This window comes from Ascaphus truei, chromosome 1 (assembly GCF_040206685.1).
Source record: "Ascaphus truei isolate aAscTru1 chromosome 1, aAscTru1.hap1, whole genome shotgun sequence".
NCBI lineage: Eukaryota > Metazoa > Chordata > Amphibia > Anura > Ascaphidae > Ascaphus > Ascaphus truei.
Genome location: NC_134483.1, coordinates 81,995,686 through 82,012,392, shown reverse-complemented (window position 1 = coordinate 82,012,392; position 16,707 = coordinate 81,995,686). Strand labels below are relative to the sequence as shown.

The window sequence follows — 16,707 nt, the reverse complement described above, 5'->3', positions numbered from 1 at the left end:
TTGGAATGTTATCTGTGCTTGTCCTTCCCCCTGGTGTGTGGGACAAGCACAGATAACATTCCAAGAGACACTGTTTTTAAGTATACCCTTTGCTTGCTTCATTCATTGTAACATCGCCGGAAGAAGAGATCAGTGTATCTCGAAAGCTCGCACAAATAAAAGCATTTCGTTAGCCACAGAACGGTATCATCTATTTATTTTTTGATTATTGAAGCTCGGCTAACACAGTACTGATACCTCTACATGTATATATCTGTAGCCATCTTTCCTGCTGATATAGAGAGACTACTAATGCTGTATATACCTGCTGGCTCAGCGAGATCTGGGCCTCCACTAACTGGGAGCCTGGGGTAACAATATGTACTTGGCAGCGCCTCCACTTGCCCAGGATCCCCAATAAGTAAGATTCTCCTGGACAAGAATAATGATAATAATCCACAACGTTGTAACCTTTTACTATTAATTGAATGCAGAGTATGAACATACACATATCACCCATATAACCACAGTGCATACATATATATAGCAATGCAATAATTAGATATCAGTGGCCTTGCCACACTCCACCTTGGAATAATGTCCTTTACCCACCACCGTGTGCGCCCACACCGTTTCCAATGTACTGGACCAGTCCCATGGTCACTTAACCCTCAGTGTCCCCAAAAAACCCTTCCAAGGCAGGATCAGCGCCTGCAGGTACCAGTGTTGGTGCACTTATATTCTACCTTCCCACCGCTCCAGCAGCCGGTAACAGTACTTCGCAAAGGATCCGCCGATCCTGCGTAGTCTCTCACGAGTAGTTGCTTGACTCTAGCAGCTTGATCCCAAACCACTGGCAGCACAGCAGCGCAGGAAGAATACTGTGTCCCTGTCTGCTACTACAGTAAAGGGTATGCTGTCCCTATCTATGGCTGTTCCCTGCAGAACCACAAGCTGGTGGTGACTCAGGGTCTGCACTAGGGCCTAAGAGGAATCTCTGGCCTATGCAGTGGGTCACAGAACCCCTGCAACACACACCTCCTCTCCCCTTGCTCCTCCAGGAACCTCCGCTAGTGTGGTCTCTCCCCACGCTTCCCTTTCCTGCCTGCTAGCAAATCCTCCTCTCCTATTCGCTCCCTGGCATCACATGGGAATTGTAGTCCCAGCTCAGAGCCTTTCTCCTATTGGCCAGCCTTCGCGCGCTATTCACTGCGCATGCGCGAACTTCCTCAGTCCTCCAGTCGCGCATAGGTACTGCGCATGTGCCCGACACAACATGGCGGCGCCCTGTGCTATCGGGCCGCCGCGAAACCTCTGGGACACTCCCTGCTCAGCCCCCACCTTCCTAAAGTGCCGGTGGGTCTGCCGCTCGTCCCTGACAGTGCCTGTGATCGCCCCCGCAGCGGAGGTACAAAGGGGGGCCAGGGGAACACCACTACATATAATATATAATATATATATATATATATATATATATATATATATATATATATATATATATATATATATATATATATATATATATATATTTGGCTGTGTGTAAGCACAATTTCCTTTTAATAAACTTGCAGTAAAAGCAAAATAATGTAGACAACTATGCTGATAAAAATCAATATGACTACAAAAGTGAATCTTTTTATGAAAAATGTATATATGTAAATATATATATATATATATATATATAAATATATGTAAATATATGTAAATATATATATATATATATATATATATATATATATATATACAGCTAAATCCCGTTATAACGCGCCTCGCTATACCGCGATTCGGTTATAACGCGGTTTTCCCGTGGCTCCCGTTTAAAAAAAACAAAAAAAAAAAAAAAACACACACTGCTCATTGCTCACACTGACACACACTGCACACTGCACACTGCACACTGCACACTGCACACACACTGCTCATTGCTCACACTGCACACACACTGCTCATTGCTCACACTGCACACACTGACACACTGCTCATTGCTCACACTGCACACACTGCACACACTGACACACTGCTCATTGCTCACTGCACACTGCTCACACTGACACACACTACACACACACACACACACATATACATAAATCAGCCTTACCTTGGGGATGATTGGTGAGGCATGTGACTGCAGGGGGGGGGGGGGGGCGTGCCGGTGGGGGTGGTGCTGAGGTGGAGGGGGATGATGGCTGCGGGGGCTGGTGGAATGGCCCGGTGCAGCGCGAGGGGGCATGGGGGGGGGCAGGACCGGAGGGGAATCCCCCCTCCCATCTCCTGTCACGCGGTGACAGGGGAAGCGGAAGCCGGAGGGGCATCCCCCCTCCCATCTCCTGTCCCGCGGTGACAGGAGAAGCTGAAGCCGGAGGGGAATCCCCCCTCCCATCTCCTGTCCCGCGGTGACAGGGGAAGCTGAAGCCGGAGGGGAATCCCCCCTCCCATCTCCTGTCACGCGGTGACAGGGGGAAGCCGGGACCGCGGGGTAAATATGCACTGATGCGGCGGCCATTTTTTTTTTTAAATTAGCGCGACCCCGTTAGTAACGCGGTGGTCTCGGGGTGGACCCCGAGGACCGCGTTATAACGGGGTTTAGCTGTATATACATATACATATACACACACACACAGCAGCCCCCCCTCTACACCCCCCTCTAAACCCGCAAAACTGCAGACATATCAAAACACATGCTGCAGCCCTCCTCCACTCTACACACACAGACACACTGACACGCGCACACAGACACGCGCACACACAGACACGCACACACAGACAGACACGCACACACAGACAGACACGCACACACAGACACGCACACACAGACACGCACACACGCACACACAGACACGCACACACACTGCAGCCCCCCTCTACACCCACTGCAGACACAAACCAACAAAACAGACTGCTGTCCCCCTCTACAACCACAAAACACACACCAGCAGCCCCCCTCTACACCCACTGCAGCCCCCCTGTGTAAACACACAATGCAGACACACACCAACAAAACACTGCACCCTCCTCCACACACAAAACACACACAGAATAGATACAGTGCAGCCCCCCCCCTCTACACCCACCAAAACAGACACCCACACCAACAGAAGTCACACACACACACAGCAATAAAACACTCTGCTCGCCCCCTTTACACCCACAAATCAGACAACACACACACAAACCTTTCCCCTCACTCTCCTGTGCGGACCTCTCTGCAGGCAGGGTGGGGAGGAGTCAGTGCCTTGCTTGTGCCTCCTGTCCAATCACCTCCCCTGTCTGAGAGCTGATCTCACCCTTTGTGTAAATGAGAACTGTAAACTGATTGGTTGAAAAACTTGGCTGGGTGCCAAAAATTCCAGGCCATGACGGATTGGTTAAAATTCCGGGCATTATCTAATCAGAGAGCAGGGATTTCAATAATGCCCGGAATTTAACTGCTTTAGCCTATAATCTGGCGTAATGCCCAGATCAAGAAGGTTGTATTGTATTGTATGTCTTTATTTATATAGCGCCATTAATGTACATAGCGCTTCACAGTAGTAATACATGTGGTAATCGAATAAATAACAGATAATATAAATAACAGATCATGGGAATAAGTGCTTTAGACAAACATAACATTAAGGAAGAGGTTCATATTGAAAGCCTATCCTGATGCTGCTGTCTTCTTGTGATACTATTGATTTATTCTGATACTTGTACTATGAAGAGACGCTTTGTTCACTGACCCAGTGTTTGGATTCAAGGACTGTTGTATGTCAATAAACACTAACAAGTTATAAAGTCTCTTGCGCCCTTTTTCTATTTTTACCTGCACCTACATCCACTCCCAACAGCCTTGGCCTGACCTCACGTGGAAAGACGACCCTGAGATAAGAGGTAAACCAATTGAGCTAACAATCTGTGAGCAGGTATAAATCCTGTCAGAGAGACTGTTATTCATGTACACCCTATCTCTATACAGCCGGGTGGGGTAGGGGTGTTACATGTAGTTGATGTTTATATAGGATAGGAGAAAAGGGTGGTGAGTCCCGAAGTAGTATTACACAGATTAAGACAAATGCTACTTTCTCATGTAATTACAGTAACTAAACAATGATACACCCAGACACGACTTATATATATATTTTAAGTAGGCAACTAAAGGTAACCTGGGATGGATGTGTTTAGGAATTGATTTTCACGTGATCCCTCAGAAACAATTGTATGTGTGTGTATTATTATATACATACCCTATTTCCTCGATTCTAAGACACACCCTTGATTTAAACAATTTGGGGGGGAAAACCCATTATATTAAATGTGCAGAATTTTTTTTTTTAACTAGCAGACAATAGCATACATTTATCTACACTAGAGAGAGGCAGACACAGAATGGGGAGAGACAGTATCGGATGAGTGGAGAGAGAATGGAGGGGGGGAGGAGATAATAGAGAGAAGGGGGAGAGATGGGGGAGGGAGAGAATGGGGGGGAGGTAGAGAATGGGGGGGAGGGAGAGAATGGGGGGGATTGAGAGAATGAGGGGGGAGGGAGGGAATGGGGGAAGGGGGAGGGAGAGAATGGAGGGAAGGGGAGAGAATGGAGGGAAGGTGGGCGGGAAGGTGGGGGAGGGCGAAAATGGAGGGAAGCGGAGGAGGGAGAGAATGGAAGGAAACAGACACACACGGCTCCCTTTGCACCTCCTGCAGTTAACACCGAGATTCGACACGGGGAGGGGACACAGACACACACCATGATCAGAGCCATGTTGCTGCACTCTGAAGATTGCTGGGAGGCATCAGAGCCATGCTGTTTCTGCTGCACTGTGAAGCTGGCATCTCCAGCAGCGCCCCCTAGCTGATATTTTTTTTTGTTCAGTACATAGATTCTAAGACACATCCTTATTTCAGAAATAGGAAAATGGGAAAAAGGTGCATCTTAGAATCGAGGAAATACGGTGTGTGTGTGTGTGTGTGTGTGTGTGTGTGTGTGTGTGTGTGTGTGTGTGTGTGTGTGTGTGTGTGTGTGTGTGTGTGTGTGTGTGTATATATATATATATATATATATAATCAATAAATAAATAGATGATACCGTTCGGTGGCTAACGAAATGCTTTTATTTGTGCGAGCTTTCGAGATACAAATAAAAGCATTTCGTTTAGCCACAGAACGGTATCATCTATTTATTTTTTGATTATTGAAGCTCGGCTAACACGGTACTGATACCTCTACATGTGTATATATGTGTGTGTATATATATATATATATATATATATATATATATATATATATATATATATTTAGTCACTATCTCTATGTACTGTAGTAGTGCAGCTAGTGTGCTTTCCAGCGTGCAGGAGGTTAAATTCCTCTATAGAAGCTTGCTGCCCCTGAAACTAATTAAACAGGCTGACTCTGTTCTATATACACATACATATATACACACACACACACACACAGAGGAAAAGCATATAGCACAGTAAAGCATATAGCAAATGGAAATATTACTGAATGCTCATTTGCATGTCTTAGGCAGGTCTGCAACCCCGCCTTTCAACATTATCACCCAGCACACAGCACTTCCACTGCAGCAAGGGATTCTGGGGAATGACATGCAAATGAGAACACATGTAATGTGAGCTTGAGACAAAAGGTGGCACTGTGTGCTCATTTGCATGTCATTCCCCAGAATCCCTTGCTGCAGTGGAAGTGCTGTGTGCTGGGTGATAATGGTGAAAGGCGGGGTTGCAGACCTGTCTAAGACATGCAAATGAGCATACAGTAATATTTCCATTTGAGATATATATATATATATATATATATATATATACACACGTACATATATACACATATACATATACATGCCCAGAGGAGCTGTTGGCACACAAGTACTCAAGCAGAAAACAGATGCTTATCCCATATATATAAGGTAGATATAGTTACCAGATGGGTGTCCAGTAATGAGACAGCACACTGCATGTTATAATCCAAAAAAGAATTGTATTGAAATAAATAGGGCACTGCAACCAACGTTTCGGTCACCACGGAGGGACCTTCATCAGGGTTTTGCGCTTAACCCTGATGAAGGTCCCTCCGTGGTGACAAAAACATTGGTTGCATTGCCCTATTTATTTTAATACAATTATTTTTTGGATTACAAAATGCAGTGTACTGTCTCAATACTGGACGCCCATCTGGTAACTATCTATATATCTCTATATATATCTTTATAAAAAATTTTCTTTTTTTAAACTTGCCCATATTGATATTTACTATCAGAGGTTTGCGCTCCTTTTTCTTTATACAGTATATATTGTTTCCATTCTATCCTATAGTTGTGAGTTTTTGTTAGAATGCCTCAATTGTTATTTGCCATATTATTTATCATATTAGGTGATTATTTATATATCTATTGGCGCTACTATATTTTTTTCTTCTTTGTCTTGTTTTAACCAACTAGTCGCAGCCTATTTTATATATTTTATATTATTTACATCTAGTGGCATCTTTTCAATATGATACAATCTGCGGAAGTGAGGGTCTCTAGAAGGAGTGGTTTTGTTGCCTTTATGGCAGCTGATAATGTGTCTAGTATGGATGAAAATATAGACATTAAAATAACTTTTTTAAATTGTTAGACTGCTCAAAGATGAGATGCGTCATTGGTGGGACGCCCACTTATTACAACATTATATAGATAACATAGATTATACCGAGAGGCCTCCGGATAACTAAAACTCCAACATTTGAGACAGATCCAGGATTTTCAAAAAAGTGGAATGACACATTAGATCATTGCTCGTTTGCTCTGAAGAAACTCCTGGTTCAGTTTCGTGAGGTAAAACTTAAAATATTAGAAAAAGAAATAGAAACAATCAAATTATTCTTAAACCGGATTCAGAACATAAGGAATTTTTAGAATATGATGAGACTGCCAACAAGAGAGTTGAAACTTTCGAGAAAGAACTTATTGCTAGAAAACGAATCAAACTTGACAGTGATAATGATGATTACGCCTCGGATAAAGTGAGGAATTGGAAGCGTTCCAATAGTTATAATAGGAGGAACGCCTCAATGGTCGTATGCAGGGAGGAAAGGCCAACACATATGAATCTAGGGAATTTGATAGGCCATCTGGAGGTGCTGCCTCGGGGGTGAAGTCACCCGGAACCTAACCCCTCTAGTAGGGGTTATGATGATGTTTCACCCGCCGGCAGCAGATTCAGTGTACTTAGGGTAGATACACCAGGGGATGTTTCTGATGGAGAGGTTCCTGGTGTAAACCGAAAGGGAGACACTAGACCCAAACAAAAATAATCAACATCATTTTTTAGACAAAACCTCATGGCAGGAAAAGGAGAAGGAAAAGGGGGAAGAACGTTTATAATGTTCTAAGGGTGGTGAAGGGGTTAAAAAAGCATCAGAAAAGCTTGGGAGAACAAAGCTTCTCTGATAAGGCAGTTTGAAGTCTGTGTGGAAAACAGCTATTTGTTTCTTGCTTGTGTAGATAAAGTAACAATAAGCACTAGAACACTCTACTGCAGGCTTTGGCCTTGTAAAAGAATAAAGTTAAAAAGAAAAACAGCCAGGAAAAACAAAAATAGGATGGCCATCTAAATATTATATTGAGATCAATTTAAAGATGCATCATTTTCGCGAGTGTTGGGGGTAGATTACACTTTTAAAATCTACCTTTCAAGTTGGTTATTTGGCATGTAGAGTGGATGAATGAACAGGACTTCAATATCACGGAGTTGCAGTAAAATAACCCCCCGTCTTCAAAGTAGCTTTTGTATGAAAAATATATGGAAAGTTGCAGACTTTTAAATATTATTTAAATATACATGTCTGATTAGGCATCTATGACCTAATTTTAAGCTATGAAGCATTGCAATCCCCCATAGGATCAAATTCAATTAATAGCTATTAGTAATCATGCTGTAAGTATGTGTCATGTTTCCATGTTTGAATGATGGCGAGCCTAATTCCAATGCTTTTCTGTCACTATAAACCTGAAAGGATTTAACAGAAAACAAAACAAAGCTCACTACGCTCTCGGCATTTCACTTACTTCAAGCTTGTTGGCGTTCAGAAACCTTAGCACAGTGGTTTGCAACCTACAGCTCTATGAGTAAATACATATGGCACCGTCATGGGGCCCAGCCAGTGGTGGAAGCTGGGTCTGGCCAGAGGTTGGGCCACACTTCCGCTTTCTGGCTGGAGCCAGGCCCTCACTCTGCTGCCAATCTCTCCCCTGCCGGTTTACCTGGACGGTGCGGGGCACCGAAAGTTGGGCCACTCCAGAAGTCAGGCCCAACTCTTACATCCGCCCACATGGCCACTCCAGATTGAATGAGAGGGGACGGGGGAGAGAGGATGGGGTGAGTGAGAGAGGAGAGCGGGAAGGGACAGAGAGAGGGGAGAAGTGACAGAGGACAGTATATGTATGTATCATGTATGCGTTTGTGGGGGTGTATTCATATTCATTCACGTAGGGCGACTCTCTAAATAGTTTAGTCAAAGAAAAAAAAAAGAAAAAAAGGCTCTTCCATGAAAGGTAAGATTGCAGACCCTCGTCTTAGCATGTTCGCCCGACATGCTCTGTGCACAATGTTGATGCTCAAATAATAAATCCTGACAGAAAATAAAATGTAGCAATGTGTGGGAAGTAAACATGAATTCCCATGGTACAAAGGTTTCTACAAGTGTACAGCATCTTGAAACAGGCAAATTACTGAACCCACATTTTGCCTGCTACATTCATCTATCTATTATAATGGAATGCTATACTCACTTGTATGTGATGGAGACCGAGTAGTCTAGTGGCTCCCATAATGATCTTGGGAGTGTAACATCCCTAGGATTTATTTATTTACACAGCAATGTCGTTATGACAGCGATTATTAATGCACGTGCTGGAATTCTACTAACAACACTATTAATACCTAATACAAAGTCATTTATTACGATCTGTAATCGTATTATATGAAGTTGAGAAAATAGTTTGCATCAATCATTGACAAATCCTATGCCTAGTGAAACAGTAATGTCTGCACATCTGCAATTTTTAATTAAAGAAAAAGTCTTGTAAATAATAAACATGCCAGCTCACGTGTGTCACTATCAAAAGTGTATTCATATAGATAAGTATAAAAATAGAGAACAAACAAAACAAAAAGTAAAATAAAAATAAACATTTCTATCGGGTTGTATTGCAATCTGCACCTCAAACTGTCCAAAGCACTTAATGTTATTAACTCAATATAGCATAATAAAAATGTTAATCATTTTCCATTCAGCGTTTTACTGATACAGCAATAAGAAAGATTACCCTGTGGGTACAAAATGTTGCAGACACTTGCTGACGAATTGCCGTGTGGGCAGAAAATATGACGAATTGTTATTATAGCCCTGTACATTACATAGAAGCGTGTTGCAGGAAGAATCCCATTGTTCTATCATTTCTCTTGCTTTGTTCTAGGTCTAATTAACATTACTACATTATGCCTGAGAACACACCTTTTGCCCCAACAAAATTCCATCAAAAATCCATCAAAACTCACAAATCCTCCTAACAGGCAAAACAAAAATACATTTTTAAATATAAAACTTTGAAATATCAGCAGAAACATATAGCATGACAGAACGATATTTTTGAGTTAGGGTTTAAAAGCAAAGTGGCTGTGTGTGCATTTAAAGCAGCAGTATTCCCTATTAAACGGTTTTGATAGGTGGCTCAGTAGATAGCTTAATCTGTAGCCAAGGAATTCCCGCCCTGGGGCCCTTCACAAATTGTCAGAGATCACTCTACTGAACACTGCACATGCTACAAGTGTATTTGATTGTTTCCAATGGACCATCATCAGCAAGGTTTGAGCACCACATTTTGAAATTACTGCTGAGCCAGACATAAAACATTTACACAAGCCAATATTGGATTACTGAGATTATACATACCAAAGTACTGTAGGAGATTAGGAAACACTCCTCAAAATAAGATAATGTAGCCCTCTTATTTTAGTAGAAATAGGAGGATTAGGAAAGCACAACTATGGTATTCCCAGATCAGGGAAGCACACCTATGGTATTCCCAGGTCAGGGAAGCACACCTGTGGTATTCCCAGGTCAGGGAAGCACACGTGTGGTATTCCCAGGTCAGGGAAGCACACCTGTGGTAATCCCAGGCCAGGGAAGCACACCTGTGGTATTCCCAGGTCAGGGAAGCACACCTGTGGTATTCCCAGGTCAGGGAAGCACACGTGTGGTATTCCCAGGTCAGGGAAGCACACGTGTGGTATTCCCAAATCAGGGAAACACACCTGTGGTATTCCCAGGTCAGGGAAGCCCACGTGTGGTATTCCCAGGTCAGGGAAGCACACGTGTGGTATTCCCAGGTCAGGGAAGCACACGTGTGGTATTCCCAGGTCAGGGAAGCACACGTGTGGTATTCCCAGGTCAGGGAAGCACACCTGTGGTATTCCCAGGTCAGGGAAGCACACCTGTGGAATTCCCAGGTCAGGGAAGCACACCTGTGGTATTCCCAGGTCAGGGAAGCACACCTGTGGTAATCCCAGGCCAGGGAAGCACACCTGTGGTATTCCCAGGTCAGGGAAGCACACCTGTGGTAATCCCAGGCCAGGGAAGCACACCTGTGGTATTCCCAGGTCAGGGAAGCACACCTGTGGTATTCCCAGGTCAGGGAAGCACACGTGTGGTATTCCCAGGTCAGGGAAGCACACCTGTGGTATTCCCAGGTCAGGGAAGCACACCTGTGGTATTCCCAGGTCAGGGAAGCACACCTGTGGTATTCCCAGGTCAGGGAAGCCCACGTGTGGTATTCCCAGGTCAGGGAAGCACACCTGTGGTATTCCCAGGTCAGGGAAGCACCAGGTTTCTGACAAATGTAACTTCTCCCCTCCACCCCCCCCCCCCCCCCCTCACTCTATATGACTAGTATTCCTTGCAATGGCCATTTACACATACAAAACTGTATACAATAGGATCTCGTATAAGGCAAGATCAATATGGCTGTCTGCTATCTGACCATTAAGCATTTTGAACAGTTTTGGATTATTTTTTGTATTTTTATTTTTGTGCAGGGTTTTAAGGTTTATAATTGTGGACAAACATGGTAGAGATGATGATTGTGGGAAGCAGCTTATAACACCGTTTCTGACATTTTAAAGGTACCTAAATAGGCTTATCCATCCAATTGAACAGGTTTTAAACATGTCATAGAGTTGTCCAAGTATGCTGCCAAATGTTCTGTGTGCAGCAACATGATATTAACAGCTTTTAAATGTAGCCTGGACTATGAGAATATGTTAACCCTTCACCATGTGCTGCAACACAGCTCATACATTGTAGTTTTCTGACACTTTTTCGTGAAATAGTTTCATAATGTGCTTTATTTAGTACTTCAAATATTCCAGCCAACAACACAATAAATATAGAAAATCTACAAATTGGAAAGCACCATCCTTTTCAAAACCTTTCATCCTTAGGTACTTCCCGCATATAATTGATGAACAAATTCTTCATACATTAGGCATTTCTAACCAGATCCACTTAAAAAAAAAAAAACATTAAAAAGACCATTAATGAAGTCTAAAAGGTGCACTGTTGCCTTCTATCATTTGCAGAGATATTTTCCTTCCTTTTGACATTGTGCAGCACTCCACAGATATTTTCTTGTATTTATTTGTTTTTGGGGGTGTAAAAACAAATGGCATCCAGTTTCTCTCACATCACAGGTGTCAAGCGCAGTCCTAAATGCCACAAACAGGCCAGGTTTTATGGCTATCCTTGCATCAGCATAGGTGGCACAGTAACTGATTGAGCCACCTGTGCTGAAGCAATGATATCCATAAAACTGGTGACCCTTGAGGACTGAGCTTGACAGAACTGTCTCAGGAAATAATAGTTTTGCATTTTCTTGGTTGAAGATTTTCAATTAATTCTAGGGACGATTATCCATGGTAAAACTTTTTGGTGCGACTAAAATAAAGATCTTATTTTAACGTCTGGTCATTTATACTTTGATTACAATAAGTTGCTAAGTTATAAGAGCTTAACAAAGGCTGTGGAATAGGTTTTGAAATAAAACAGGATCAACAAGCTAAAACGTTTTTAGTCGCTTTAAACCGTTTTTATCTAAAGTATGACTCAAATAACTAATTGGATGTAGAAACATTATTTCAAAGAATTGAAGGAGAAAACCAAGAGAATTAAATAAGTTTTTTTTTTTTTTAAATCCAGCCCTCATTTACACCCATCACAAAGTAGTTGCAAACAAGACATTTGGATATTGATATGGCTTGATTTTGATTATTGAATTTTAGCAAAATAACGTATCTTGATAAGTAAAATATAATACATAACAACCCCCCCCCCCCCCCCCCATTCTCATTCAGACTTTTGCATTGTGCCTTGCTAAATGCATTCTGCAAAAATAAATAAATCATAAGGAGATATGTGGAGCGTTGTGGAAAGTTTATAAACCACAAATTCAGAAGGTAATTTACTCATTAAATCCATGGATTGTAAAATGTTACCAAATATATGTCCGGACCTACTTTAAACATTATCATTTGCAACGATGTGGTTATATAAATACAGAGTATGGCAAAGTAGGGAAATATTGGTCATTAAGAACGATATGGAAGAACTCCCCTAGATGCTAACAGCTGTACCCACAGCTTCAGAAAGAAGAAATGGGTTGTATCGTGCCCATATACAATGATTTTCTTTCCTCTGTATGCTCTTGCATACATCTACTGTAGTTTTTTTTTATTATTAAGTTGACTACTTACAATGCTGATCTGAAGGAAGATTTTTGCACTGCAATGGTTACTAAAAAAAAACCAGCTTGTTCAATAAAGAATACCATCTATAATATAATATATTTGACAAATCCTGAAAATGGATCCACAGAAACCCACATAAAAGATAACATTTGCTGTAGCCTGTAGCACATGCCGATATTTGTACGGGAGTCGTCTGCCTTTGGAGATTGCAATGTAAAAATCTATTTCCCATTCTGCTCGAAAGGGACATACAGTGAATGAATGCAGCTGGAACTTTCAACAGACAGTGTTGCTACACCTTGCAAAAACATTCATTCTAAAGTAACATATCTCAGCACCTACCTGAAGTCCTCTTCTTCTGAGAATACTGGACTCATCCATTGCAGTATTTAGCTTCTGTTCGTTCTTCCACAACAGTATAGCCATGCTACAGAGTACACTGTACCTAGACTTCAGCACGCTAATTCAGATCCTAGCAGCTGCTAAACACTTACATCACAGTTTATCTGATTGGAGAAGTGCGGTCAGCTGACTAGGCTTTAGTTATTCACTCCAGCAACTTCAGAGATCATGAATGCATGCAGTACTGTGTTAGAAAGCAGCAAGTGGGCTCCAAACACCTCACGCGTCCATCCAGGCAGGAGCAGCTACTGTATCAGACAGAGGAAATCCTGGGAGTGTTGTTATAGGTTCAGAACAATACTGTTGGCATCCTGTGCCAACAGTAAACTGCTTCAGGTCTAAGGCTTCTGTAAGGTCAAAGCATCCACGTAAATCAGCAGTGACACCTCCGTAAAGAAGGCAGATCAATGTGACGGGGAAAAAACGAAGGCACAGCTGGTCTGTGAAGCAGTGCAACCAAGTCTGGCTCCTCTTTCTGATGCCATCTAAGAAAACAAAAAATACTATAACAAGCGATTCGCCTCTCAAACCATGAAGGCACTTTGCAGCCTCCGCGAGCATTTCCCCTAATAGCTTAAATCATCCAATTGATTTACATATAATGCATGAAGCTTCATTCCGAGCCAAAGTAGAAAAGGATATTATACTGTACATGTAAGTATTACTTTAGTCATACAAAGTTAGTTTCATCATCATTTTTTTTTATGTATAAAAAAAAAAAAGAATAAAAATTCAAAAAAAATAAACAGTAGGCTGGAAGATAACTTCATCTTTATTTTAGCCAATGAGAGTCAAACTATGGTTTCAATCATATGCAATTTCACAGTCTGCCTCTGCTTGTTGTCTGTGCTCATTCTCATCTTATTTCAATTCAGTGTGACCATGGAATGAATTTTAAGTATTCTCCTTCCCCATAAGCTTTTCATCCATAAACAAAAACGGAATAATAACTTGTTAATCAAATAAATGTGAATGAATTGCATCCGGAGGAATATATAATATGACTCAGGGAAGGATAAGATTTTCAGATTTTAGACTGCAACTTAAGAAAACATAGAATGGACTTTTAACCAATTTGGTACCGGAGAGAATAATGTATTTCGATTCAGCACTTAAAAACAAACACACAAAAAAAAACTAGTAGTTCATGTTAAATACACATTTTCCAAAATAAATATGCAATTTCACAAAGCTTTGGTGCCTTTTAATACATTACCACTACAAAATCCATTATCTAAGACAATAGAATCATTCTACTACATAAACTAATTAAATAGCTTTGTATAATGACATTTGAACAGTTTTACTTAGAGCACCCGGACTACACATGAAAGCTGAAAATAAAGCTGCTGGAAAATGTATGGCTGTATTCTGCAGTTTTTTTCCCCCCCTAAGATACTAATGTAACCCTGTTTCCCCCCTCCTCTGGGAAACTAACCTGGTTACTGCTTCTTGTGTGGTGCTGAAGCCTACTGTACCTGTGGTGTCAGGAGAAGTTGAGCTGTGCGATGGCATGGGCAATGGGACATTTCTTAGTTACTCACACTCATTGTACAGCGCCTCCAGCCATGACAGGATCCCAAGAATAGGATATCAGCTCCTGTCATTGCAGTCCATCTAGCTCCTGCCCAGTAACTGACACCCAGGCAGATGATGCAAGGTGCACAAGCATCTTTATTTTCTCTCTCTCCTTCTTTAGAGCAGCATAGTCTCCTGCAGTGCAGGACTTCTGGATGGTGCTTGCCCATTCTCTTGGGGCATTCTGGTCTGAATGGTCTCTAGGCTGGCCTAGAATGGCATGCTTGCCCCGCAATGGGGAAGACTCATAGCCCTCTTACTCCCTTTCAGGATCAGAGCCAGACCTCATCTCCTTCCACACCTACTGCTAGAGCAGGGCAACACTCCACTCTCATATGCACAACCTCTCCCGCCGGAGGGTAGTGCAGGACCTCCTCTCTCACACCCTCTCTTCTGGGAGGTTAGAGTAGAACCCTCTTCGCCTCTCCCCTGGGGGAAGTGCTCAACTGAATTTAGATCCTCCCCAGAAGAATCTAGAAGGGGCGGGCTCGTGGACTGTACCCACGCGGACTGTACCCAAGGAGCTGTACACAAGCCATGAGTCACCACCTCCTTTCCTTCACCTTCAAGCAAAGAACAAGGGGGTCATTAGCCATTGATTAACCTGTTACTGCCTGGAACTTAACAGGGATTACGTAACAGACCATTCTATGTGGGGAAAGACAGGTACATGAGACATACCATGTTACACTAATAAAACCCCTTACACTGGAAGCTGGGCCAAGGGACGACAGTATATGGCTTATGTGCTGGTTCTACAAGGCTTTACGTTTCAGAGTGACTACTCCTGAATCATATATATGTAGCCGGGATCCCCTTCTCACCCTTGTTGTTGGGGGAGGGTACGCTGCAATAGAGAGCACTCTGATACGGAGGCTCCGCGTCATGCAGGACGCCATGTTTTGGTTGGCACCGGTATAGACAAACTTGGCCAGAGGTTGCGCATGCGGCGGCGCGAGTGCCAAAGCCCGCGAAGGAGGAGAGTTCCGATTGGAGGGAGGTAGTGAGACACAGGTCCCAGCAGCCCCCGCGGGTCCCCGTGATAGAGCTGAGCCAATGAGCTGTGAGTTGAGGAGGAAAAGGAAGTGGTTGCGCGCACTTTGGCTCAGAGCTGGCTGGAGAGGAGAGGAGACAGAGCTTCGGTGTAGGGGAGGCCAACTGCCCCTGCGTAGGCCGCATGCCCCAGGCCCAGTTAGTCCCTGCAGCCCCGTAGAGACAAGCTGAGCTAGGGACGGCCATAGTGAGGATCCGGATCCCCTTAGTGCCGCACGATCAATAACAGGACTGTTCTAATTAACGGGAGGTCTGGGCTCAGACCCCATTAGCAAGACGCCCCGTGTCCGGGTGGGATCGCCTTGGACTTCCACGTGGGTGGGAAGACGACATCTACCCCCCCCCCTCCCCGCGGATCCTTTCTGAAGATCGTAGCAGTACCGGGTACCGGAGTACCCGGCAGGTAATTCTTCAAGTGCACCAACGGTACCATCGTTTCACTCGGGACACAGTGGCTGCGCAGTCACACTTACATATATAGAGATCGGACTCACTTGAGGGTGGGAGCCTCATCCCCAGGGGATTGGACACCCGGTGGAGGGAGACGGGAGGGTAGGCGGTCACGTGGCGTTGACTAGAGTGTCTCCGCAAGGGAGGACCGTTGATATATATATGTATGTGAAGGTATTGCTTGAAAGTAAAGTCAATTGGTTAAGGTATCCTGCTGTGTGTTTGTGTATACAGTATATAAGTCCTGCGAAGACCCACTTCCCCTCTGGCGGAAGCTGTCGCAGGTGGAGGCGCTGCACCCTATATAATTATTGTGTGAGTACCCCAGGCTCTCCGTGGCAGAGACTTAGGCCCTGTGAGCCTACAGGTAATACAGCATATGGTAGTGGCCTGCATTCGATAGGAAGCAGGGCTACATATATCTGAGTGACAAGATAATGTGGCGTTCCTCTGCAGCTACCACCTTTGT

The 16,707-nt window shown here is 43.3% G+C and overlaps 1 protein-coding gene across 6 annotated transcripts in view; it reads right to left on the bottom strand.

The window, feature by feature from the left end:
* MAST4 (microtubule associated serine/threonine kinase family member 4) overlaps positions 1-16,707 on the bottom strand; it is a 607,818-nt gene that overhangs the window by 318,025 nt on the left and 273,086 nt on the right. For 2 of the 6 annotated variants that reach the window (XM_075590430.1, XM_075590444.1), the window contains exon 1: positions 13,098-13,241. The exons of the other annotated variants lie outside the window; for them this stretch is intronic. In XM_075590430.1, coding sequence (XP_075446545.1) covers positions 13,098-13,181 — 84 coding nt within the window. In that variant the 5' untranslated portion in view covers positions 13,182-13,241. Of the gene's footprint in view, positions 1-13,097; positions 13,242-16,707 lie in introns of those variants that run through there. 6 annotated transcript variants of the gene reach the window in all.